The sequence below is a fragment of the Canis aureus genome, chromosome 5 (genome assembly GCF_053574225.1).
Source record: "Canis aureus isolate CA01 chromosome 5, VMU_Caureus_v.1.0, whole genome shotgun sequence".
Lineage (NCBI taxonomy): Eukaryota > Metazoa > Chordata > Mammalia > Carnivora > Canidae > Canis > Canis aureus.
In genome coordinates, this window is record NC_135615.1 from 20,523,171 (window position 1) to 20,550,916 (window position 27,746).

General features: G+C 36.1%; 1 protein-coding gene and 1 long non-coding RNA gene across 4 annotated transcripts in view; one reads left to right on the forward strand and one right to left on the reverse strand.

Moving 5' to 3' along the window:
* Positions 1 to 27,746, forward strand: part of CUBN (cubilin) — a 263,301-nt gene that overhangs the window by 55,512 nt on the left and 180,043 nt on the right. The window contains exons 23-27 of the mRNA XM_077897053.1: positions 9,821 to 10,013; positions 11,553 to 11,713; positions 12,117 to 12,298; positions 13,060 to 13,216; positions 15,843 to 16,030. Of these exons, the coding sequence (XP_077753179.1) occupies positions 9,821 to 10,013; positions 11,553 to 11,713; positions 12,117 to 12,298; positions 13,060 to 13,216; positions 15,843 to 16,030 (881 nt within the window). The remainder of the gene's footprint in view (positions 1 to 9,820; positions 10,014 to 11,552; positions 11,714 to 12,116; positions 12,299 to 13,059; positions 13,217 to 15,842; positions 16,031 to 27,746) is intronic.
* The window catches only part of LOC144313788 (uncharacterized), a 48,253-nt gene that overhangs the window by 16,754 nt on the left and 3,753 nt on the right, over positions 1 to 27,746 (reverse strand). For all 3 annotated transcript variants that reach the window (XR_013379409.1, XR_013379408.1, XR_013379407.1), the window contains exon 3: positions 20,609 to 20,757. This is a non-coding gene — a long non-coding RNA (uncharacterized LOC144313788). The remainder of the gene's footprint in view (positions 1 to 20,608; positions 20,758 to 27,746) is intronic.

A 27,746-nucleotide genomic window follows, 5' to 3' on the forward strand; every position in this document is an offset into this window, starting at 1 on the left:
TAGTTAGTCTATTGATCTTTTAAAGATTTACTTTCTCATTGATCAGTATGTTCTCATATCTTTGTATATATGGGTATCCCAGCACTTTACATCTCAGTAGATTTGTCTTATTTAATTTATTACATTTCTTCATCCTTAGAATGAATGTGCTAGATGAAAAATTTGTGATATTCCTGGTCTTCTGCTCACCTTCATTTCTAGATTGACATGTCCTGCATGGAGAAAGCAGGGATTGTTAAAGAACACAGGATTTGGAAGAGGGACGACATGGGTTTGAGTTTTATCTCCGTCATGTCTGAACTAAGTGATGTTCAGAACTTAACCTGCAGGAGTCTCAGATTGCTTGTCCATACCTCTCTAAAAAGTGGACATTGTGATACATAGCTGTTTTACATAGGAAAGATTAAATGAGACATTCTATGTGAAAATTACCTAGTAGCTGTAAAGCACCATAACTGGTCCAGCTTTAAACTGGAATTACTGGAGCCCAAGTACAATTTCACAATAGCTGAGTTGGTAAGTTAGCTTATATTCATATCATTTCAATTAGTACCCTGTTAGGGAAATGAAAAAGCCATGGCCATGACTGCCTAGCAGCAAATTGTGGCAAAGTGTTCGATTTTGGTTAAGGAAGTTCCTTTTTTCCTAAAAGAGAAACTGAACCTGAAATTTTATCTTCCCTGAAGTCCTCACTCTGAATAATGTTAACCAAACATGTCAGTCGAAGCAGGTGGTAGTTCCTGGGTTGACTATTTATTTAGTATATTTTTAGAAAGTCTGAGGTCATATGGATTCATGCAGACACAGAAGTCTCATAAATGATTTCAGGAAGCATCACCTATAGATTGATCCCTAATATAATTGGATAATCATGTAAAATATCTCAGATGGCAAAGCAGGGAGGTAGTGGAGGAGTTACCCACAATCTAGGGGCTCCCAAGGTGATACATTCCTCTGCTACAGGATCAGTTCATCCTCTTTCTGTCTCTTGGATTGTAGAGGAGTATTATCTACGTTTAGAATTTTCCTTTTTGATAATGAACTGAATGCTATGTTATTAAAACTTACTTGAAAATGCTTAGTAGAGGCAGAGATCCATTTTTAAACAAATAATAGTTCTGTGATTTTGTAATGGTTCACAGAGGACATTTGTATATGTTCTCTTTTCTTTCTTTACTTCTTTTTGGTTCTTGTTGGAGTTGGTCAGAAAGAAAGATTATGTGAGGCCTGCTCATAGTTGTTTTTGATCCTCAGAGATGTGCTTTTCCATTGCTAGTTCAGTTGAATATACTGGATGGAAGAAATATATTTTTCCCCTTCATCTTTTTGTAAATGTTAGACCATAATAAAAAAGGAAACTGCCATTGGATATAAAGAAATGGCATTTTTAGTGGTGCGTGGGTGGTTCAGTCAGTCAAGCATCTAACTCTTGATTTTGGCTCAGGTCATGATTTCAGGGCTGTGAGATTGAGCTCCATGTCAGGTTTCATGCTGAATGTGGAGTCTGCTTTAGATTCTCTCTCCCTCTCTTTCTTCCCTTTCCCACCCCAACTCCCTCTCCCTTGAACATGAGAGCACATACATGTGCATGCTCTCTCTCTAATAAATAAATAAATAAAAGGTATTTTTATGTTTACATTTTGTATAGATATAATAAACATCAGGCAAAACATGAATTTCCTTTTGTAGAACTAGATCCAGTTTTAATTGTTTTTGCTTTATTGTGAAGCAGAAGAGAACACCAAACCCAAGCGTTAGTACATCTCAATATTAATATTATTCTAGAAAGAGCCATTTATGCCATGAAGGGGAAAGAACATAAATGATGTACAAACTTAGGTAATAGATAAGAGGAGTTACTAACGTCTCCAGAAATAGATGCAGTAAGTTCAGAAATCCATTGTTTTTCTCTCCACAAAACCAGACATGTGAATCTCATAAAACTACAACCAAACTTTAATATTAAATATTCTATTTAGTATTTATAATGAATGTACCTTCAAAATAATTTTTATTTCTGTTTTAGTTTTATTTATTATTTATTGGATAGCTGAATTATGTATTAGCTTTACTTTAAAGAACTCAACCTGTCTTTGCATGGAACCTTCAAACTTTTAATATAACAGAGATTTTTATTTCATAATTTCATAAAGTGAAAGTCATCTGTAATTTCAACAAATATGTGTATGCATATTATCACTACTCCATTCAAGATGTAGAACAACTTTGGTATCCCCCAAAATATCCTAGTGTTCTTTTGATCGACCCTTCTACAACCTCCATCTCAACAACTGCAGACCTGCAGTTCACTATGAACTAGTTTTTTTTTTCTGTTCCAAAAAGCAAATATGGGTGGGAACATACAGTATGCACCCTTTTATACCTGGCTTCTTTCATTTAGCATAATGCTTCTGAAATATGTTCATGTCTTTCTACTAATAAGTAGTTCTTTTTTGTTTAATTGCTGAATTGCCTTCTATTGAATATATCATTATTTGATTATCTAGTCACTTATTTTGGGGAAGTTGGATTGTTTCCAGTTTTTGGTATTATGAAAAGAAACTGCTGTGAACATTGATGTACAGTTTTTGTGTGTGTGTGTACTTATGTCATCGGTTCTTTTAGATAAATATCTAAAAGTAGAATTTCTTTTAGGTCATATGGTAATTCTATGCTTAATTTTATGAAAAAATGACAGGCTGGTTTTTGTCCCCAAAGTGATTATACCATTTTATATTCTTACCTGCAGTGAATAAGAGCTACACTTTCTCCACATCTTTGCAACACTTGGAATTGTCGATCTTTCATACTTAGCCTCTAGCAGTTGTGCAGTAGTAGTGCCTCATTGTTGTTTTAATTCACATGTCCCTGATGACTAATAGTGCTGAGGACCTTTTTACATGCTTATGGACAATTTATACATCTTCTTTGATTAGGTGTCCATTAAATCGTTTGGTTCATTTTTGTGTTGTCTTATTATTGTCTTAAGTTATATATTCTGGAAACAAGTATGTCCTTTGTCAGAGAAATGCATTACGAATGTTTTCTCTTTGTGTACAGCTAGCCTTTCTTTTATTTTCCTTAAATGGTATTGTTTGAAGGGCAGAAGTATATGTCCTGTTTTTCCTTTTATGGTTAGTGTTTTTTGTATATTGTCTAAGAAATCTGTGCCTACCAAAGTGGTGAGAATTTTTTCCTGTGCATTTTTTTAAGATTTTATTTATTTATTCATGAGAGACGAGAGAGAGAGAGAGACAGAAAGAGAGAGAGAGAGAGAGAGGCAGGGACACAGGCAGAGGGAGAAGCAGGCTCCATGCAGGGAGCCCGAGGTGGGACTCCATCCCGGGTCTCCAGGATCACGCCCTGGACTGAAGGCAGCGCTAAACCACTGACCACCTGGGCTGCCCTTTCCTGTGCACTCTTCTACAAATTTTATAGTTTAAAGTTTCACATTTATGTTTATGATCCACTTGAGTTAATTTTTCTATATCAGATGTGAATTATGTGTCCAAGTTAACAAATGGTATTTAATTGTTCAAACACTCTTTGTTGTAAAAAAGGTCTTTTTTTTCACTGAATTACCTTTACATTCTTGTTGGACATTGATTGCCTGTGTATGTTTGGGTCGGCTTCTGGAATCTGTATTCTATCCCACAGGACATTATATTATAATATTACATAATTTTATAGTGTGTCTTAAAATCAGGAAGTATAAATACTCCAGATTTTTCAAAGTTGTTTTGATTATCCTAGATCCTTTACATTTCCATATATCTTGTAGAATCAGCTTTTCAATTATTACTTAAAAATCTACACCAAACCAAATCAAAACAAAACTTATTGGGAATTTGATGGAAATTATGGTAAATTTATAGATCAATGTAGAGACAAAGTGTCTTAAATGGAGTCTTCCAACCCATAAACATATTTTACTTCTCCATTTGTTCAAATATTTTAAAATTTGTTTCACCAATGTTTTAAAGATTTCACTATAGAGTTTTTGCATATTTCCATTAAGCTTATTATCAAGTGCTTTTTGTTTTTTATGCAATTATAAATGATTATTTAAATTTTCTTTTTCAGTTGTTTGGCTCATATTTGCAAGTTAAATTGATTTTTGCATATTTTCCTTCTATACTGTAACTCTGTTAAACTCAGTTATTCTGGTAAGCTATCTGTGAATAAGAACAGCTATATTTTTTTCCTTTCCAATTTCTCTCTCTCTCTCTCTCTCTCTGCCTTATTGCTGTGATTAGCAATATTCTAATTCTTCTGTATTATGTTGAATGGAAAGGATGAGTTTGAACATATTGACCTTGTTCTTAATCTTAACAGGGAAGCATTTATCCTTTATTATATAAGTGTCATGTGAGCTTTGGGTTTTTCATAGGTGCCTTTCTTCTTCTTTCTTCTTTTGCTATTGCTCTCTTTTCTTTTCAGCTTATAGAATATTTTTAATACTCTTTCATTTCCTTCATTGGCTTTTTTTAAAAAGATTTATTTATTTATTTAGAGCATGAGCAGGGAGAGAGGCAGAGGGCAAGGGAGAAAGAATCTCAAGCAGACTCTGCTCTGAGCATGGAGCCCAATGAGGGCCTCCATCTCAGGCCCCTTTGATCATGACTTGAGCAGAAATCAAGAGTCTGATGCTTAACCTACTGAGCCACCCATGTGCCCCTCTCACTGACATTTTAATTGCACCTCTTTTTTATGTATTTGCTCAAGAGCTAATAAAATGCTTTCTTCACTTAAGAGTAAGACTGCTGAGAGTTAATATGCTACTACTTCACACCTCATACCTTATGTTTTATAGCTAACACTGCATTTCACACACTCTCACTTCACAAATGTAATAATCTCATAATAGTATATAATTCTGTCTGCCCCCTTCTTTGTGCTACTTTAATTGTATCTTTTAATTCTACTTAAGTTGTAAACTCCACCTTAATATTATTTTTGCTTTAAATGATTAACTTTTTAAAGAAATGATGAGAGGAAAAACAATCTTTATATTTATTCAATTGTTTGCCATTTCTGGTTTTCTCCATTCTTTCTTATAGATACATGTTTCTTTTTGTTGTAATTTGTCTTTGGTGTGACAGACATTGTAATTTTTTATACAGTATAGGTCTTCTAGTGATGAATTCTCTTAGCTTCTGTTTGTCTAAAAATGTCCGTTCTGCACTCTCATTTTGAAAAACTTTTTCTGGAAGTGCCTGGATGGCACAGTTGGTTAAACTTCTGACTCTTGGTTTTGGCTCAGGTCATGATCTTGGGCTCCATGCTCTGCATGGAGTCTGCCTAAGATTCTCTCTCCCTCTCCTCCTGCCCCTCCTGCTCCTGCTCTTTCTCTCTCTCTCTCTCAAATAAATAAATACATCTTTAATTTTTTTTAAAAAAGAAAAACTTCGGAGATCCCTGGGTGGCTCAGTGGTTTGGCACCTGCCTTTGGCCCAGGGTGCGATCCTGGAGCCCTGGGATTGAGTCCCGCATTGGGCTCCTGGCATGGAGCCTGCTTCTCCCTCCCTCTGCCTCTCTCTCTCTCTCTCTCTCTCTCTCTATGTCTATCATAAATAAATAAATCTTTAAAAAAAAAAAAAGAAAAACTTTTCTGGATGACTAAACTTTTTTTTTCTCTCAACACCTTAAAAATGTATTCCACTTTCTTCTTGCCTCCATTGTTTCTTTCTTTTTTTTTAATTTTTTAAAATTTATGATAGTCACAGAGAGAGAGAGAGAGAGAGAGGCAGAGACATAGGCAGAGGGAGAAGCAGGCACCATGCACTGGGAGCCCGACATGGGATTCGATCCCGGGTCTCCAGGATCACGCCCTGGGCCAAAGGCAGGTGCTAAACCGCTGCGCCACCCAGGGATCCTGCCTCCATTGTTTCTAATTAGAGTCTAGCTGCTATTCATATCATGGTTTCCCTGTGTATAATATGTTATTTTTCCTCTAGTTCCTTTATTTTTCTTATATTTGTTTTTTAATAGTTTAAGGTACCCAAGTGTGATTTTCTTTTATTTATCTTGCTTAGGATTAACTAAACTCTTTGAAGCTAATTTGATTTTTTTTAATTTGAGAGAGTTTTAGCCACTATATATATATATATATATTTTTTTTTTAAACCTATTTTCATTATCTTCTTCTAGGTCTCCAATTATATGTATGTTAGACTATTTTTTTTTCCAAGTTTTGAGAATCTGTTCATTTTTCTGCATGGTTTTCATCTTTTTTTCTTCAGATTAAATCATTTCTATTGATAAACCTTCAAGTTCAATGATCCTTTTTCTTCTACTCAAAGTTTCAATTTAGCCCATTCATGAATTTTTAAATCTCAGTATATATATATATATTTTTTTTTTCTAATTTCAGTAGATGTATCATACAGTGTCATATTATTTTATTATTTTCAGGTCACTTAGTATACTGTGAAGTTATAGAATTTCCATATGATTCTTTTAATAGGTTCCTTTTTATGTATATTTACCACTGAGTGTATGTTTTTCTTTAAGTCTTTGAGCATATTTTTAGTAGTTGCATTAAAGTTTTTGTCTGCTAGTCTAATATCTGGGCCATCTTCGAGTCACAAGTTCACATCTTTTTCTTGACTATGATTTATATTTCTCTGTGTATTTGTATTAGTAGCAGTTTCTGAGTTTTATTCTGGATATGGTGAATGATATGTTTAGAGACTCTGCTTTCTCTTCTCTTTCTCTGAAGCTTTATGGGAGTTCATATTTCACTGATTATCTTGTACTTGTATAGATTTGTACTTTTTATTTGTTAAGGCATATTTGTGAAAATCCTCAGGTGTTTCCTAAACCCTTGTTACTAGGTAGGTCTCAATCTCTAAGTTTCATCACTCCTGCAGGTCTTGTCAAGATTTATACTTTAGTAGGGAAACTCTGGAAAGCCTTACTCTTGATCATGGTCTTCATTTCTAAGGTGTGGCTTCCCTGGTGTCTCAACTGGGTGCTTGGCATGCAAATGAAGGGATTCTGATTGGTGGAGAACTCCATAGTCTCCCAGCATTGCCTGGCTTCTAGCTTCCAGTCTAATAGCATCTATTCTCTGGCATGCCCCTTGAACTCACTTCATGTATACCCAGCCCAGGCTTAGGAACGAATACATAGGAAACTTTATATCTCCTCTCTGTATACTTCTTCCTTACTAGAGCATTTTTCTGCAGTTCTAGCTCCTTTTACAGCCCTAAACTCAGATTCCTGCTTCCTCAGCTCAACAGAACTATCATTTACTACTTGGACTTCAGCAAATTGCTGTGATCAGAAAATTCTGCACAGGTAAAGAGCCAAGGAAACAGAGTCCCACCTCATGAATTTTCTGTCTATCACAGATCACAATCTTGAACTGCCCATTGCCCAGTGCCTCATCTATTTTGTCCAGTTTCATAGTTGTTATGGAGAGGGCCTAGTTTAGTACTAGTTATTTGTCATGGCTGGAAGCAAAAAATTCTATAGTTTAGATTGAATGAAGATGATAAAATTAATATTAAAGGATCTCAGTCTACTCAGGAGAGGACATAGGAAGGAGGGAGAGTAGAAACATGATGTGATAAAAGTAGAGGGGGTAATAGGATGGGGATAGAGTGGGAAAAAAATTAGATATTTGTCCCACCCTCTAGGTTTTCAATGTATTATGTAATATAATTTCAACAAATATTTATTAGATGTAATCTGAGCCAGATAATATAGTAAATGACAGTTAATAATTGTTAATAAGGTCCTGTTTCTATTTCCAGACATAGTGGAGGAAACGTACTCCCATAAAAACAATCAGTAACATATTTTTCTGGCTCAAAATTCTAATTGCATAAAGTTTTATTGAGCACAAGGAAACCAATTTTGCTTGATTTGGAGAAGTGTCACAGAGGAGGTGATATTTGACTTTCACCTTAAATGATGTATGAGTTTATTTGGGTACGCGAGGAACATTATCTCTAAGAGCAATTGATCTAGATATTTGATTGACTGGCTAAAGCTGTCTGAATGTGAGGGTGATCAATGAATCTGCCAGTTCTGTCAGTTCAGGGAGACTGGGTCATAGCTTTCATTTAATGTCCATTTGATCCATGAGTTTTTATCTTAGTAATATTCATTACCGATATGAAATATTTAATATACCGCTACTTCCCCCCCTTCTTTCTGCCCCCCTTACCTCTACACTGCCTTTTCTTCCTGCCTTTCCCACCCTTCCTTCCTCCCTCCCTCCCATCATTTTTTCCTCCTTCCTTCCTTTCTTGATTCTTGAAGAAATATTTCTTGGTGGACTATAGAAAAATATACAATATTCATATTTGAAGTTAAATATCACCTTCAATTGTTTTCAATAAAGTCAAGCCTTGCTTCCTTTATGTTTAAAATAGAGTAAGCCAAATATTTGAAGAATTCCTATTACCCTGAGGATTATATATAGGTAGTAGATCCTGTAATATTTTCTCTATATCTCTGTGCTCTCAATACCAGTGGCTTCTCTCTTCTTTTCTGAGTATGATTATGTAGCAGCAAATGGGGAATGTACACATCCAAATATCCTCATTTTCTTTTTTCACTCATAATAAAGTATAATAGTTTATTCTCCCCAAAACATTTTACTAGAAGGCCTGTGTCTACTCCTTGCCCCTAGATTTATGTTATACAGTTGAAGATACATTAAAAATACATTGAAACCAGATTTTCTTTGGAAAATATCTCAGATTTGAAGTGCATAGGAGATTGGGTTGGTTTTAAGTATAGAGTTTGATGGACTGAGTATATAAAGTTAAAACTCTTAACATAGAACAGTTAATATTGAATTACAACATAAAATTGCCCAAATACTGTTTTTTAAAGATTTATTATTTAATTGAGAGAGTGAGAGCAGAGGTGAGAGGCAAAGGGAGAGGGAGAGGGAGAGAGAGAGAGAGAGAGAGAATCTCCAGCAGACTTGATGTGGAACTTGATCCTATAACCCTGTGATCATGACCTGAAGCAAAATCAAGAGTTGGATGCTTAACCGACTGAGCCACCCAGTGCCCCTTTAAATAGTATTTTAATGTTTTATATGAATGATCTAATTTAGTCTTCATCATTTATGCTTTACTTTTTATATACTTTTCTGAACTACTTTGAAACATAATGATGATTACTACCATTAATAGAGCACATACCATGTGACAAGCCATTTAACTGCATTATCTCTAACCCTTACTTATATAGTCAGAGATAGTTACCATCTCCCCTTGGGAGATGAGGCTCAGATGGGGAAGCAACTTGCCCAAGGTTGGATAGCTTGTCAGTGTTTGAGCTAGGCATTGATTTAAGGTCAATCTGATTCCTGACACTTATGTTCTGTTCTTCACATGGCTGAGGTATCTGCTTTGTCATTTCTCATAAATGCATGCTTTGACGAAAACCATTTTAAAGGCAAAAAGAAAACATTTTAAAGGAAGGTTATGAAAAGAAGAATATAACTGAATGATTTCTAGGCCCCCTCTGTGATCTCTGTCCAAATGTCCAAACCGAATGTTTAATATTTAGGGCAATGTGCATGGATTCAAAAAGTATAACACTTCCAAGGTCTAAGAAGTTATGATATATGTAACAATTTCCACTACATAGCTTAAGTTTACTATTAATAATTGTTTTTGCCTTTGAGATTTAAAAAAACTTTCTGAAAGGAAATCATTCTTTAGCATTCCAGAATGACCTATTGAAAATCAAGTACACTGGCACAAATTAATGAAGTGTATATACTTATGTATAGATCTTAAAAATGTAACTTGATATTTTCTGTTTTCTCTCTTGTGCTCTATTTTCACAGCATGCATGGAAGACTACACAGAAAACTCTGGGACTTTTACTTCTCCAAACTTCCCCAATAATTACCCCAACAATTGGAAATGCATTTATAGGATCACAGTGGAAACCAGCCAACAGATTGCATTACACTTCACAAATTTCACTTTGGAGGAGGCCATTGGTGGACAGTGTGTAGCAGATTTTGTGGAAATCAGGTAAGGAAGGACCTTTATTTTGCCACCTTTTTCATTATTGGTTTTTATTCATAATCTTTCCTAGAAAATTAAAGAAAACACATGGAATTTCTCTGTAAAGCTCCCTGTTGGGCTCTTTCTTGAAGTATATAAAGCTTGTCATGTGGAATCTGATTTAACAGAAGAAAAATAGAAAGTTGCATAAGAATCAGTGGTTATTTTGAAGTGATTAGTTTTTTGAGAATATTTGAAAATAAATTCCAGATTTTATCTGGACAGATTAAACAGATGTACTACTACTCTGAAATTAGATATTTGCAATTATTGATTACCTACTTTATTTATGGAAAATCAATTTAAATTTTAAATTGTTTATTGTCTATTTAGTCTAATTATATCATGAAAATTATGGTAAGATAACCTTAAAGTTTTCACAAAGTTTTTTGTGTTCAAGTAATAAGAGTTTAGCTTGTGAATTTCAGTGTGATACTTTTTTTCTTTAATTTTTTGGTATTTAGAGAGAATGAATTTAAAAGTTACATTTGCAGTAAAGATAAGTTAACTTGTATATTGCTATCTACCCAGATCATTACACTGAATTAAATTAGGCTGGTCAGCTTAGTGTGTATTTGGTCAAATTTTTTATTTGGCCTTTCAAAAGCCTGGAATATTATATTCTTTTATAATAAATATTATTTTATGATGTAAAGTGAGGTACTAAAATAATAAATCACAATTTTATCATATAATGCCAGAATAATATAATTTCCTGAATTTATAATAATCATTAGATTTTAATGTTTAGTGAATCCCAACCCCTCTTTTTTTAGGCTTGAAAAAGCTACAGATTACAAAATAGATTTAAGACCCCAAAAGTTCTTGGGGAAGAATTATTTTCAAAATTTTGCTCAATATGTTGAATATAACATTAAATTTTGAAAAATTCAAATTAGAAGGAAATCACTGAACTTTTTTTCTGTAAAATTAAGCAAAATTTGTTTATACTGTTAATAATTATGGCTTCTTTATCTCATGTTCTCTGACACATCTGCCAGATGCTTCGTTTGAGGGTGAGACGATTAACCTCTTTCTCTCGGCTCAAAATTAATTTTATATGTCACATGAACCATAAATGAGATGGTTTATTAAGCTATTCAAATACTATTTATTTTTTTAAAGATTTTATTTTATTTATTTATTCATGAGAGAAATAGAGAGAGGAAGAGGCAGAGACACAGGCAGAGGGAGAAGCAGGCTCCACACAGGAGCCCGGTTGCAGGACCCAATCCCGGGACAGGGATCACGGCCTGAGCCAAAGGCAGATGCCCAACCACTGAACCACTCAGGTGCTCCTCAAATGATATTTATTAAAGTGAAAAATTGAAAACTTGAAATAGTGATTTAGGATATTTTTAAGAAAAAAAAAGAATATTTTAAAGAAAGATTTGACGGACATAAACTGATCTGTTTGCAATCTCAAAATTCAAATAATATATATTAAATGTTTACACCGTAATATTATCAATAACCAACAGTGATCACATGTGTGTTTTGTCACAGAGATGGAGGCTATGAAACTTCACCACCCCTGGGAACATACTGTGGCTCAATTCCACCTCCAAGAATCATCTCTCACAGTAACAAACTATGGTTACAATTTACAAGTGACTTCCTGGGCTCAGGGCCTGGATTCTCAGCTTACTGGGATGGATCATTAACAGGTAAATGGCAAAGAGCTGTATTTTCTTGGGGAATCTAGTCTGATTGATTTCTTGATTCTTAGGCTGCCATGCTTTTATCCAATTTCTTCCAGCTGTATTTTTGTTATTACTATTTGTACTAAACTTCAGCTTTGCAAATATTTCTGAATTAATAGCAACTCTTTTGTTTTTGTTTTTGAGGATAGAATAAGAGGAAATGTCTTGGTTCCATGATATATTTCCTCAAGCTGCTCATCTTGGTTAGGGGAAGGAAAAAACATTGATATAGGCTAGCTACTCTTTGGTGATGCAGTTTTATCTGCAACAAAGGAGAGTAACAGTAGCCCCAATTTGATATAGACAAGAAAATTCAATTTTACCATAAAGAAAAAGATATAGATCATCATATCTCTTTCTCCTGTAGGTTGTGGGGGTAATATCACGACTCCCACTGGCGTGTTCACGTCTCCCAGCTATCCAATGCCCTATTACCACAGCTCTGAATGCTATTGGTTGTTGAAAGCCAGCCACGGCAGCCCATTTGAACTGGAATTTGAAGACTTTCACTTGGAGCATCACCCAAACTGCACTTTAGATTATCTGGCTGTATGTATGAAGTTCAGTTGTTTCTTTTGCTTCTCTCATTCCACCCACACACATAAATACATTTATTTATATCTTTGAAACTTGGTAAAGGGGAACATTTAAAATATACACAAAAAATTCAAGTAAGATAAAAGAAAATTTGATGAAAATGATAGCCTTCTAAGTATGGCATGTATTATTGCATGGATTGGTACACTAAGTATTTAAAATATATTGAATATAGACTGTTAAGATATGGTTAAAAGCTCCCAAAAGGAGTTATGAGATCTATCATAATTATGATCTATGTAATTTCTACATATTCATTGAAAAATAATGATGTAGTGGACTATATTGGTGAATTACAGAAGATAACTGAAGTCATCCAGGTAGGACTCTTTATAGTAGCCACAATTCATTCTTGTCCATTAAAAAAATCTAAATAAAAACATGCATTAGAATGTCATAAATTATAAATTCTGAAATCAAAAGGCAAAGAGAATTACTGAAAACAGATATGGTCTTAAAAATATGTATTAGTCTTTCATTTTTAATCTTCAAATTTCTCCTGGGTTTGCACACTTACCACTATGCACAGCTGTGGGTACATGGCCCAAGCTCACTACCCAAGTTTATAGACATTTAAATATAATTTTTAAAGATATTCAGGGCTCTTCTTTTTTATATCGTGTATTTCGTGTATTCCTTTTCTTCTTAAGATTTGAGTCCTTAAATAATGTGTATAGCCATAATCATCTGACGTTTAAAATGTTTCATTAAAGGTATATGATGGCCCAAGTACCAGCTCTCATTTGCTAAGTCAGCTTTGTGGGAATGAAAAACCGCCTGTCATCCGTTCTACTGGAGACAGCATGTTTTTAAAATTCAGGACAGATGAAGATCAACAAGGAGGTGGCTTCTTAGCCAAATACCAACAGAGTAAGTATGCACGCTGGCTGCTTGGTACCTTTGGTGGGTTATCAGTCTCCTGATAATGAAACAAACAGAAATAAGGATAACCTAGTGGTTCGAGCAATTGAAATAAATCTTTGCTCTTTATGAAAAAGATTTAATTCTATTTCAGAGAAAAATGTGTAACATTAAATTTAATGCCATATAACTGAAGTATGTGGTAAGCTATACAAAATGGAGTATTTAATATTGAGATAGTTGCCATTGGGCTAAAAATCAGTGTAACAGGTTAACAGGGAATGAGTTTTCATTTGTATCAAATATTACAGTCTTCTAATTAGACATTATTCCATTGCACATAGTATCTCCCACACTATTTTTTTTTTTTTTGGTTTTGCACTTCAAATAGTATCTTAATTTTTATGAAGGGAAACTACAGGTCTTATAAATCATATATAAAGTTGGCACATTTTTTTTTAAGATTTATTTATTTTAAAGAGAGTGTGTGCAAGTAAGGGAGGGGCAGAGGGAGAAGCAGAATCCTGAAGCAGACTCTCCGCTGAGTGCGGAGCCCCATGAGAAGCTGATCCCAGGACTCTGAGATCATGACCTGAGCTGAAATTGAGTCAGTCGCCCAAACAACTGAGCCACCCAGGCGCCCCTAGAATTAAATACTTTCTAATGTTAGTTTCCAAATGGATATAAACAAAGCTCCCTTGAATTTATGTTATTTAATAAACACTTGTGTTTGTGAAAGTACAGTTCCTTGCCCACTACCTAAATTTATCCATATTTTGACAGTTACCTAAAAATAGAATTGAAAGTCACTAGATCGAAAAAGTGAATACACAAAATCCCTTTGAATTAGTTGAAAGCGTATTAATGTTTGACCTTGATTATATGTGAATTTGCAAATATTCACATTTACTTACATGTGAGGGTTAGGCTGAATTTTAGATAGTTTTGAATACTGAGTTTTAATGATAAGATGCTTTATTTTTCAGAAGTTCATCATAGTATATGTAAAGCTCTCCTAAATTCTCTCAGTGATATATCTTTTTGGTTTTAACATAATCATTTCTCTAAATTTGTTACTGCTGCAGTAATTTGTTTCTTGGTTATAGTCAGATTGCTTATTAAGGATCCCCCTTTTATTCCTGTGATTGTTTTATTTTTCTCTCACAATTTTAGAACACTGAAGAAGTAACAATGTACATGGCATATAGGTCCTTAAAGGCAAAATCAGGACTAACCAGTGAGATTTTCTGTAAAATTTTTCATATGAAATTGCAAGTTTGAAGATAGAATAATTTCTGAGCACTGAGAGCAGCCCATATGGTTTAATGGAATATATTTTCCTATAACCACTGGGGCACACGATGCCTCTCTGCCTCATAGCTATAACTTCTCACAGGCATTTGAAGCCACAAAATTATTCTTTAGAATTCCTTGGTGAATAAAAAGGTGACCCAAAGAGAAATAGTTTGAGTAAACCAAAGTTTACATATGATGTTCTAGGGACGCATGGGTGGCTCAGGGGTTGAGCATCTACCTTCGGCCGAGGGCGTGATCCTGGAGACCGGGGATCGAGTCCCACGTTGGGCTTCCTGCATGGAGCCTGCTTCTCCCTCTGCCTGTGTCTCTGCTTCTCTGTGTGTGTGTGTCTCTCATGAATAAATAAATAAAATCTTTAAAAAAAAATATGACGTTCTAGTTACCTGTCAGGAAGAGTATAGTTGTAGAACTGCATCTCTGAACCACATTTTTCAGAGACCATTTTTTTCAATATAATGTTTATTTTCTCATTGTCTTTTATTGCATAATCATACAGACAGTATGGACAAGGCTTGAAATAAAAGCATGTATATACTTTGTTCCCGTTGTTATTTTGGGTTGAATGTGGCACTGAATCCCAGGACTAGTCAGCCATACCTAGAGGTTTCTAGTATAGTTTTGTTGCAAACTTAGCTGAGGAAACATCACCAGTGGATGGGAGACTTTTTTTTCAAAGTTTAAGGTTTTAATTTCTTCTTCAAATCCTTTACATTCCCTCTATTCATTTGTTACTTCCTGATGACTAATGAGGAATAACGGAGGCTTTATTGTGAATTTCATGCTGACTTCTAAATGCTCAACAAAGCTATGTTGTTATTCATTTTTAGCATTCACATAGAACTTTGTGTTTTCAAACTGTTGAGTTTAAAGGTCAGGATTTCTGTTCCTTCCAAACGTTAAAATTAGAAAAACAGAAGCATAGAATATTTAATACACTTCTGTAAGTAAACAAATTAAACTGCTTTCTGGGTAGTGCTATTACTCTGCTCTCCACCAATTCACAGGAATTTGATGCCTAATAGACAATTTTCATGACACTTTAAAGTTTATGAACTCACTTGAATATTACTTCACATTAATTCTAAATTAAGACCCTTTCACTATAAAAATGCTGTATTATGTATATGTGTGTGATTATATATATGATATATATTCTATATATGTAAATATGTATATACATAATATATACAAATATGTAATATATAAACTATGTATATATTTTAATCTAGATATTTTCTTAAAGGAAAACGTCATACATCTTGGAGCAATTATGAAATATATGATAGTGGTTCCTAGTAATCGTGGTTATTTTTTGCAGCATGTAGGAATGTAGTAATTGTAAACCGAAACTATGGCATCCTAGAGAGTATACATTATCCAAATCCCTATTCTGACAATCAGCGTTGCAACTGGACCATCCAGGCAACAACTGGCAACACGGTGAATTACACATTTTTGGCATTTGAATTGGAAAATCACATAAACTGCTCTACAGACTATTTAGAGGTATGTATTCTGAAGCTAAATAAGTCACTGCATTTTCAGATCAAGTTAGGCAAGCCAAACTAGAAGCCATCCTGCTCTGTAGAACTGAATCTCTGTGGCCCTACACATCCATAATATGCCAGCTACCCAAGGTATTTCAACAGGCCTATTTCATGTCTTTTCACTACATCATATTAATGTAAGGATTTAATATTAATCTAATTTATTAAATATTAATTTAATTAATTTAACCCACTAAATTATATACACAAAGGATTATGTATGTTTTTAGGTTTCAGTTTGACTTCTGAACTGATTGACCTCTTATTATTTAAATAATCCAGGAGTAAAAGAATAACTTCTATTTTTTGTTGCTTGTTTTTATCAGTGTTCTCTACAATAAGCAGGAGATCAGAAAATATTTGGGTACCTGGCTTTATTTAATACCTAATTACCTAATTGCCTGATAATAGAAATCATGATTTTAATTCTTATTTTTAAATTTAAGTGCATTTCAGTTAATTTTTCTCTCAGTAAAGCAGAAATTTCTATTTGTTATAATAATGACCATCTGTAGCTTTTATTCAACTCCTTGTGTATAATGCTACTCAATAAAAATTGCTTGAAAATTAGATAGCCCAAAATAACCTATTTTTACAATAAGATACTTTATTTCTAAAAGATTATTTGCTAATTTACATATGTGACTTTTTAGGGCTATAGATTGAAAAATTAGGCAGTTACTTAATTTGCTTACTTTATTAATGTAATTATGCATTCAGATATAAAATTATATGGTTTATAAACTATTATATTAATTTAGAAATTATGGTTTCCACTTTCATACTTCATAAGACAATTTTACTGAAACCACTTAGAATATTTTGACATCAAGTTTTGTCATTAATAAAATCCCTTTTTAAGTCCATCTAACATATCATTTTTATATTCATCTACATTTTTCATATATAATACTTTTGAATCCACATATGTTTTCACTAAAAATCTTTACTGAAGTGACAAGTGCCCCCTCTGGTAGCATTGTACACTCCACCCCTCCTCATCCGTGCTACCTATCCACAACACAGTGACTTAGTGAGTTTCTTCTTAAGGCGAACAGTGATTTTTAGAAGCCTTGTTTACAAAGACTTCAATATCCAGCACTTATAACTTTAAGGACACATTCTTCGGAAAAAAATCCTTTTTATCCTTGTAAAATTCTCTTAACCTTCTATTTTATAAGTTCTTTTTAAAAACTTACCATTGATTGAGACTGTTTGAGGTTAATACCTCTTTTCCAAATAGCCCTTTTGTTTTTCAAAAGGAAGAAGAGAAAGCTTCCTGTACTTTGGAGACTTGGGAGGTCCTGAATACGTGGAGTCTCTTGTTTCCGAGGGATAATTTTTTTGAGCGAAATCTTGCTTTATATTTAGAAAAATTCAATATTATAGAAATAGCAGCCATAGTGTTTACTCGTTAGAGAGTGATATTTACTAGTAGTCAAAGAAAATATGACACAACATCAAACACACTTACAAGCATGGACTCAACAGTGGTTTTAAAGTTTTCAGTAGTGTTCAGATGATCTACACAAGCTTAATAATGGTATGTTTGTCTCATTGCATTTCTTTACATGGTAAGATCTTGTTCATTCTTTAGGGGAAATGGAAGAGTTCTTTCACACCACAAACACAGCAGTTTATCTTATCCCATTTTTACCAGTTGTGATTACAAACACATGCCCTATTGGACCATGAGACTTTTGAAGGTCTAAGCTGTCTCCTACTGAATATGTTACCTGGGCCTTGATAATAGAGTTGGGATCTTATAGGCATTCAGTGAGCTCAGGATAAATTGAATATCACAGCCATATTGTAGCATCAACATAATGATAGCTTTTAATTAATGAGAAAGAACTGAATTCCAAACTGGTCTTTTTGTATAATTCCTATGTATTCACTGTACTTCTACCACTTGAGCACAAACCAAAAGAGAACTCATGGCCTTGCAGAGTGTTCCATGTGTAAGGATATGCCAGGCACCATAAGAGTGATTTGATGAAAGTACAACAAAGAAAGCTGCAGAGGGGAGGAAGCTTTTGACCTGGACCTTCAAGGAGGCTTTGGAATAAAGAGTGGGGGAGGAAATGAGATGGAAATTTTCCAGGGACTGGTTTCCACGTCTTTGGACTGACTTGAGGATGGAAGTGTAACAAAAAGACCCATCAGATAATTTTTGGAGGTGTTTGAAAACTGTCAAATGAAAATACTTATTCCAACAACCACAGAGCTTCTCATTAGAGGCCCTTCATAGATGATGTTAGACTCATGCCATTTATCTTGTGCAACATTGATGGTAAAAGCAGCAAAATACAGAATAAGAACCAAAAGTTCAGCAAAGCCTTCCAAAGAATGATACTGTTGCCAGAGGGAGATTTTTTTCCATTCTGTAAGCCAAGGGGCAAGGCCAGAGCCATTGCTACAATGGCTGGTCTATGATGAAAATTTTAAAAGCACAAATAATTACTTAAGGAGAAGAGAGCCACAAACACAAAATCTAGTTTCCTTTATTTTAATAACTACTAGTTGAAGGGTTTTTCAAGCAACTGAGCCAGGTCCCAGTTGAGTGACTCTTATTGTAGCCGAAATTGAACTATTTTGAATTAATAAACCTGAAATTATGAAAGGACTTAATTAGGTGGTCAGACATTGTGCCCAGCCTTGCTAAGGAGTGTGGGTTGGTAGAGATCCCATTGGGAAATGAATCCATCCTTTATTATTTGTCCTCTGGGCAAAACAAAATGATTCAGATTTGGAAATTAAATTCAATGGGAAGAAGGGTCGACTTGCCCAAAGGAGTAAAAGCATATGGCCCATATAGTTACAGGAAGTCAACTTTAAGGATTCTTTGCATGTCTTACAACTGCATGTCAACTTTTTAATTTTTGCTTTGAGCCTGAGTCTCTACAGAGAAGAAGAGACTTCTAATAGGTGATTGAGTATACAAATGAAAGTGATGGATTTGGGAGAAATCAGCACAGAGACATACTGGGAGGCCCAAGTGTGTTTTAGGTCAACCAGGAGCGTCTGTGTGGTAAAAAGAGGAAGGAGGAAAACCCTGATGTTGTTGTGTCATGGATGCTGCTAGCAGATTATTATAGAAGGTGACAATGATCAACAAGGTGAGAGGCTCCCAGGGGCTCAAGAGGGATCTCAGGGTTAAGAAGTGTTGCTCGGGATCAGTGTGACTCTGGGCAGAGCAAGGTTTGAGTGATAGTGGGAGCAAGAGGGAGACAACAGCGTGAAGAAGCACAAAGGGCAGAGAGTGAGTGTACATGCAAGGTTAAACCCACGAATTCACTGAGTTCTCCTGAGGGAAAGCATTAAGTCAAAGCTTCTTTTCTTCAGTCCTCATCCTGCATTTCCCTAGCTGATCCTCATGAGGCAAGCTCTCAGGGGACACCTTCCTCTGGATATTATCCTGTTTGTCAGTGTCTCTTAAAAATGTGGCCCAGGTTGGATTCCACACTCCAGTGAAGCAGACCATGGGCAGGTGTGCTGGGATTATATGATCTGGCTCATATACTCGGGTATCATAGGATGGGGTTATATGGGCTTCCTGTTAGTCAAGTCATAATGTTGGACTATATTAATATTTGTATTCCTAGTCACTTTTACATGAACTGTAATAACTTTAATAGCCATACATAGGAAATTATTCCTAGTAAGTTATATTTTACTGTTTTGCATGAAAATTCAAACACACCATGATCCTTCTAAACCCTGATTCTTTGATCTGTATAATTCTATTCATTTGCATATAGACTTACTAGCCTTTAGTCTACTACTTCTTCAAAAATAATTGACAAAAATGTCAAGCAAGATGATGCCTTTTTCAAATACTCCAAAATGGTGTGTTTCTTTGTTTAAAATGATCTTTTTTTTTTTTTTTTTTTTAAGATTTGGGTTTTTTTAGAGACATAGAGAGAGAGAGACAGCATGAGCAGGAGGAGGGGCAGAGGGAGAAGGAGAGAAAGAATCTCAAGCAGACTCTCCATTGAGCAGGGAGCCTGATTCAGGGCTTGATCCCAAGACCCTGAGATCATGACCTGAGCCAAAATCAAGAGTCAGATGCCTAACTTATTTAGCTGCCCGGTACCCCTAAAATCATCTTTTATTAGACACTTTGTTGATAGGATTATTCAAACAACTTGGCAATAATAACTGATCTTTATTGAATACTCATTATGTGCTAGGTAATTGTCATAGCAACCCTATAATATAAGAAATATCACCCCATTTGACAGGTGAGATAGTTGAGGCAAATACAGGTTGTCCACAGTCACAAATATTAGAAGTATAAAACCCAGGCTTTCTACCAGGCCCTGTGGTGCTGGGCCAATGATTTAGCTATGACATCACATCAACCATCCTCATGATACTGTCAGACAGAGAAGTCTGTGTTATTTTAGCATACTTCTTCATAGATAAGTACTGGTCATGTATTACTATAATCACTGTTTTCTTTGCTACAGAGTGATAAATTACTTTCAGTGTCTAATTTAGAATTTTTCCAAAAATTACTGTCAATCTTACTCACCTGTGCAATTCCAGGATTCTACAGTTTGGAAGTTGAAACGTCTTCCCTTGAGACTCTGGCTGTCCTTTTATTTTTCATTTCTTTGCTTTAAACTCTCGGTTGTGGTACACACTCAAAGTAAACCATTGGTTTTGTAAGCGGGCTGTACTCTGGGGAAAGTAAGAAGTCTCATGACACACACAATAAACTAAAAAGCTGTGAAAGGGCAGGAAGAAGGGCAGCCTAGTGGCTTCTCCCTGTAAGTGTGTACTCCATTCCTATCTCTCTTCCCAAATCCTTCCTCTGCATTTCCACAGCCTCATCATTTTAGCTACAGTGTGGCCCCCAGAGCCATGACTCCACATGACCATTTGCCCCAGGGTCTTATAACAAACTGGGCTTCCTTTGGCTACAAGTTATCAGCATGGGGGGTTAATCTTTTTTAACCTGATAGCAAACACATGGATCTAGCCCACTTATGAATAGATGCTCCTCTGGGCAGTATGATCCGCTCTAGCTAGGAGCAGTGAAGCCCAGCCCTGTGGCCAGCATTGCTCATAGATTATGTGTGGGGACAGAGGCAGGATCTTTGAGTAGGGGATGGGTTCTTCTGGCATGCTAAAACATTTCTTCAACATTCATGAATTCAGCAAGATTACACAATTTATTCTGTAGTGACTGTACCTTTCAGTACTTCAGGATGTCATTCACTTAAGCCCAAAAAAATTGATTTAAAGGAATTGCCTGTCTTGATCTTGTAAATTGGATTTCAATGTCTCTTTTTCTAGTTTCAAAATTCTACTAGGCATGTTTATGTTTTCCCTTTATCATATTATGCTCTCTTCTGCAAGTGTTGATCCATCCACATTTTGATCTTTCATTTGCCCTAAGCATAGCTTAAAAAAATAGACATTTTTTTTTCTAACTGTGCTCCTTCCCAAAGTTTAGCTGATTTGTTTGTGTGCTCATAAAATGGTCAGGAAGCTTTATATGGTTCCTTCTTAATTGATTTCTTCAGAGGTTTCCCCTTTTATTGTCCCAAAAGGTATTTCTAGCTTTGTGGGCAGAATTTCATTTTATTAGAATTTGTCATGTTTCTTGAATCTTCTTTCCTTTCTCTGTTGCTTCTCTGTTTTTCTTTAACTGCTAATTGTTTTAGTCCATGGGCTTATATCTCCTTTGGAAGTCTGACTCCCTAAACCTTCGGCCCATGACTGGTATGTCTCATATAGCAGACTCTAGGGACATTGATCACTGTCTCCTAATGTTTTGTTTGACATTAACAACCACTTATTTGCTATCCAGAATTAGTCCAGAGCAGTAACTCTTTTCACTATTCTCTTTACTTTTTGAGAGAAGAGAACATCTAAAGAATTTATCAAATGCCATGCTTTTTTTCAGTTTAGACATTTGAGAGACATCCAGATGGTTGAAATTATCTCCCCTTTGTTACCCTTATGTGTCTCTTGGTCCTGCACTAGTGTTGACATATTTCCTTTGAAAAAATCATAGTCTCTATTGAGGAAGAAGCCAATGGGGGAGGATGAAGCCCCTGTAACTAGCTGCATTCCAGAGTCACCTGGAGATCTTGTTAGAAAAACATATCCTTAGACCTCAACCCAGACCTACTAAATCAAAGTCTCTGGGAATCTCAGTAGAAAGAGTCCTCCAAAGCCCTCGGGACAGCACTTGAGACCACTTTGTGTAGCCCACTTCTACTCAGATAGCACGTTCTATCCTCCCTTCAAAATTCTCTCCTGGGAAGTCATAAATATTTTAATAGGTATCTACTTAACATGTACCTTTGAGTGCTATTAAAAATTTCCCTTTCAATAGTCTTACTTTTCCATTGCATTAGATGAATTACGTCTTTGTCTCACTAAGGCCTGGTGATAGGGTCATGATATTTATCTCATTGTGTAAAAATATCAGATTTACTTTCGATTTTCATGTTCTGATTCTCAACTTTCTCACTCCATCTTTATGTGGCACCTTTGCCAATATCATCTTCCAGTACATTCTCTATACCTTTCTAGGCCTTCCACTTCACCAGTCTCCTTCATTACGCCAATGACTTCTGTCAAATGCATTTCCTGCCAGTCTGTAAGATTCATTTTATCTCTTGCCAAATCCTCCTTCTGATGTCATCTTGTCCACCAGATGTTTATATCATTATTTATTACACTCCGTGTCCTCTTACCATTGAAAATCATCCATTTCAAATGAAAGACTGGACCAAAACAGAGTCTTCCGGTCCTGCACTTGTGTTTTCTAAGAGCACCCTGAGCAACATTTTTCCATCAGGCCCGTGTGATATTCTGATTAGTTAAGGTAACTCAAGCTGTTGTTATACAGGATCCATAAATTCGTATATGCCTAATATAATACCAGTTTATTTCTCAATCATGTTAGAGACTAGTGCTGGTGTTTCTTGCCTTCCACATGTTGATTCAGGAACCTAGATAAAGGGGAAGTTGATTTGGGGAAACCACAGAACTCTCTCTGCCACAAATGTTGATAGATGTTTCCCAAGTAAAGAGAACTAAATTCTAATAAGTTTGAGAATGCTGTGAATTAAACACAGTTAAACAGGTTTGTTGTTTTGTTCTGCTTCTGCTGTGGTATTTCCTCAAGCTGTTAATACCCCAAGTATGCATTGTTCATTCATGTATCCATTCATTTGATCATTCTAATACATTTTAGACACATCCACTGGGGACTATGACTGTTTTCACATCAGTTTTCCTTGTCTTCACTGATGAGACAGATGGTAATCAATTAACACACAATACAAATTTAATTACAAGCTGTGTTAAGTGCTATCAGGGAACATTATTGGGTCCACCAAAGACATGAGCGGGAGGACCGAGCTCATGGTGGGGGGGGGGGGGGGTGGTGCTCAGAGGAGGCTTCCCTGAGGAAGAGTAACTTAAGTTTAAAGGAAGCTGGAGGTTCACCAAAGGAAGTTGTGTTCAAGGAACTGTCAAAGATGAAGTTAAAGTGGCCCAGATAGATTTTAATCAGGAACCCACTCATGCAGTAGGATCCAGCAGGAGCTGCACTCCATTTCAGGTTGTATGGAGGGAACTGGACATTTTGAAGGGAGGATGAGGGAGGGGACAGCAGCTGGAGCCTCAGGGAAGCTAGAAGTGACAAAGGGTTAGATGTCAGCATGGCTAGGCCAATTGTGTCTGCTGACTGGCAGCTATGAAAGTTAGGATTCCGTCCACTCACAATGGAAGACCAGTGGCCTATCCTTCCTGATGATTACATTTCAAAGGCATGGTCCTCAGATCCTTGAGAAAGGCATTCCTGAGTTATAGGAGATACGCATACATCTCAAAGGGACAGAGGAAGGATTCACAATTGTAAGCCCTTTTTAGTAAATACTCTAGGAATGGTGGTCAGGGGCCTGTCCTCAGGTATTGGCAGAGCGAACCACAAACCTTAAATTCTACTGGCAGTGTTGAGCTTTCTCAGGCAGGTACGTGAATAGGAGCTGGGTTCATCCTAGTGGTGTGACCTCGTTAGAAACTATGTTAGTGTTTAAGTCTTTTAATTTGGTTAGTGGGGAGTGAGTGGATGAAATAATATGTGCCAAGAGTCTGCATTCTAGGCCAAGGTTGAGACCTAGTCAGGGAGAAGGTTCAGAGGCACCCGGCTCAAGTTCAGTCCAGGAGAAAATCCTTGTCAAAACCGAAGGAAGCCTAGTGTGGCTGAAGCCCAGCATGGGGCTTCCACGTGGGCAGGCACCTGCAAATGTAGCACAGTGTTGAAGGTGTGTGAGGAGTTTCAGGGCCTGAAGAGCAGCAAGAGATCTCTCAGGAGTGTGAGTAGGGAAATGGCATGCTTGGATTGGCATCTTTAAAAACTCTGGTTTCAATGTGGGCAGCTGGGTGGCTCAGTTGGTTGAGCGTCTGCCTTCGGCTCAAGCCCCACATCGAGCTCTGAGCTGGGCATGATGCTTGAGATTCCCTTCCTCCTTCACCCTCTGCCCGTCCCCCTATTCCCTCTCAAAAAAAAAAAAAAAATTAATTATATTTCGGCCTTTTCTTCACCACGGGGACATCCCTACCCCCATCTGTTAGTCCATTTCTACTGATTTTATCTCCTAAGTGCTCTCTAATCCTATTACATTCTCCCTTCTTAGCATGGGAGGAACTGGTGTCCTCTCTCACCTGGACTATAGCAACCCTCTCACTGGATCTCCAGAATTATTTTCACCTCCCTTCAATTTTCTCTTGAAGTCAGAGTTTTTTGTTTTGTTTTTAAAGATTTTATTTATTTATTTGACAAAGGGAGAGCACAAGCAGGGGGAGCAGCAGGCAGAGGGAGAGGGAGAAGCAGGCTCCCAGGGGCTTCATCCCACGACCATGAGATCATGACCCCAGCCAAAATGAAGAGTCAGGAGGCCCAACTGACTGCACCATCAAAGTGCCCCTAACAGTTCATTTCTTAAGACATTTAATTTTCCTCTTGCTTTCTCTCAGTAACCTGCTTCATCAATGCATTTGACACTTGTCACCAAGTATAAATGATAAAGCTAACATTTTAGTCCATTTTCTTTACTTGAAGCTCTGTTAAATATAATGAAGACTATATTGGTTCCACTGACTAATAGCTTTGCATATGATCAATAGAATTTAGAAGTTATTTTTTCTCTATTATTACAGACAATAAGGACTTTATTGCTTCCATGAATTTGACAATTCCTATTTTAAAAATATAATTATCAATGAAGGAAACAGTAAAGAAATTATTCTTGAGGAGTTTCATGACTAAACTTTTACATTCCTCAGTTTCCAGAACTCTAAAATAGGAACAATGGTACCTGCTTTATAGAGCCGCTAGGAATTTTAAATTTAGGTTAACACATATGAAGGGCTTAGATTAATACTCAGCTAATAAATATTTATTAAATGTTAATAAATATTATTTATGATCATTTCAACATAAAAATTTGATGGATTAATTTTTGCTCTCTGAAACATTTGCAGTCAAGGCAAAGCTATAATTTTGAAAACAGCTTTCCCAGTTGTGATAAACATAGATTGTCCCCATGTATTGAAGAAAGCAGGGCGTCTGAAGTCTCCTGGACTCTCAGCTTTCTTACAAAAGCCACAGGGATTCTCTGTCTGAATCTAACAAGTGTGGTAGTTAAAATCCCATTTGCCAGTTAGAGAAAAGCAGATGAGATTTTATGACTTAGCAGCAAAGGGTCTAAGCTGACTTTCATCATCATGGCACCTCCTCAAACACTTCCCCGGCAGATGAGTCATGCTTCCTGCAACTGTCTGTCAGAGGAAGTTTGCTTCTAGGATGCCTGGCATTTTCCTTAAAAATCAGAGATAAGCTATTTTAATTCTGAGGACAAGTGCCCTCTAAAAACACTTATAAAAAGTGACAACAATATACCAAACAATTCAATTTATGTCTCTACACCAGATGAGTCTAACATTGTACTAATCATGATCTGGATTCAAGAGTTTAGAATGAAGTGTATCTATTGATTAATTAAGCCAAATACTCCATTTTATCATTAAGAGTAATAAGCATTTTACAAGAAATGTAATACTCCAGGGTTGGCCAAGTAAAGTGTGAGGTTTTTTAATCATAAAAAATTAAAGGCAGAAAAAAAAATTAAAGGGAGAGATATTTATCTCAGTGCGATCAAAATCCTTTTCCTCAAAAGGAAATGCTACTGTTTCCTGACCATCCCTCATGATGAAGAATTTTCATGTGATTGGGTTAATTTGCTGCAGTTAATGAGGCAGACACACCAGTCTTCTTTTTTTTTTTAATTTTTAAAAATTTTTTTAAATTCATTTATAATAGTCACAGAGAGAGAGAGAGAGAGAGAGAGGCAGAGACATAGGCAGAGGGAGAAGCAGGCTCCATGCACCAGGAGCCCGATGTGGGATTCGATCCTGGGTTTCCAGGATCGCGCCCTGGGCCAAAGGCAGGTGCCAAACCACTGTGCCACCCAGGGATCCCCCCAGTCTTCAAAAGATAGCTTTTGCTCTTGGATTCAAAGGAAACTCTGTGTTTCCCCTCTCGATATTCTCTCAAACATGAAGGACAGAATCAGGATGAACAAGAATCAGATCTACAGATACCTTCCACCCTGCCCTGAAGACAGTAAAAATTATATCAGAGGCTCCCAAATGGAAACTGCTCTATTCACACCTCCTTCCCTGGGGGTCACCACCTAGCTCTCTCCTCAGATAGGCCACAGGCAGCAAGTGCATGGATGGTCCCTTCTAGCATCTAACAGGTACAACATGGCTTGAGTAAGAATGCAGAGCTCAGAATGCTATATTTTGAAATTAGGAATTGTTGTTATGGATTTTGCTTAATCGTCTTGATTGTCTACTTTTTATTTTTTATTTTTTTTGATTGTCTACTTTTTAAAATAGGAAAGATCCAACCTCAACATTTCAGAATTTAAAAAAAAAAATGCCATGTTGACCTTTCAGTGCTTACATTTACCACTTATTTAATAGACTTTCCCCTGAGTCTTCTCCAAACTGGGGAAAAGTCTGCATGGTGGTACCCTAGGTTCTTCTGGCTCCAGGTTCTATGACTTCGTATTGTTCTGTGAAGCAGGTGTCTCCCTGTTTCTGAGTCCACCTCTAGCAGATGGCGAGGATCTTAGGAGGCAGAGTAATTTTTAAAAGATGTTTAGTGATTTGGTGTGGCGGTATAGTTGGCAGAGGGAACACTGTGGTCTGTGGAATGAAATGTTCATATACACACGGGAGAGGAGGCTTGGCTTCCAGTGTACCTCACTTATCACTGGAGAGGGAATGAGGGCTCCATCAGGCAACTGTCAGAACTTACGTTGGTGAGAAGTCATTAGTCCCTGAGCATCTGAAGGAATTATTTTTAAATAGAGAATTAGTCTAATGAATAATAAAAACCTAGTTATGATTTTTAAAGGAAGCATTAGGAACAAAATATGATTTTAAATTAATGCTGAAGAAGATTACCTTATATAATAACATTTTAATGGGCTAATTTTGTTTTTTTTAATTAATTAATTAATTAATTAATTTATTTATTTATTTATTTATTTATTTATGATAGTCACAGAGAGAGAGAGAGAGAGGCAGAGACACAGGCAGAGGGAGAAGCAGGCTCCATGCACCAGGAGCCTGAT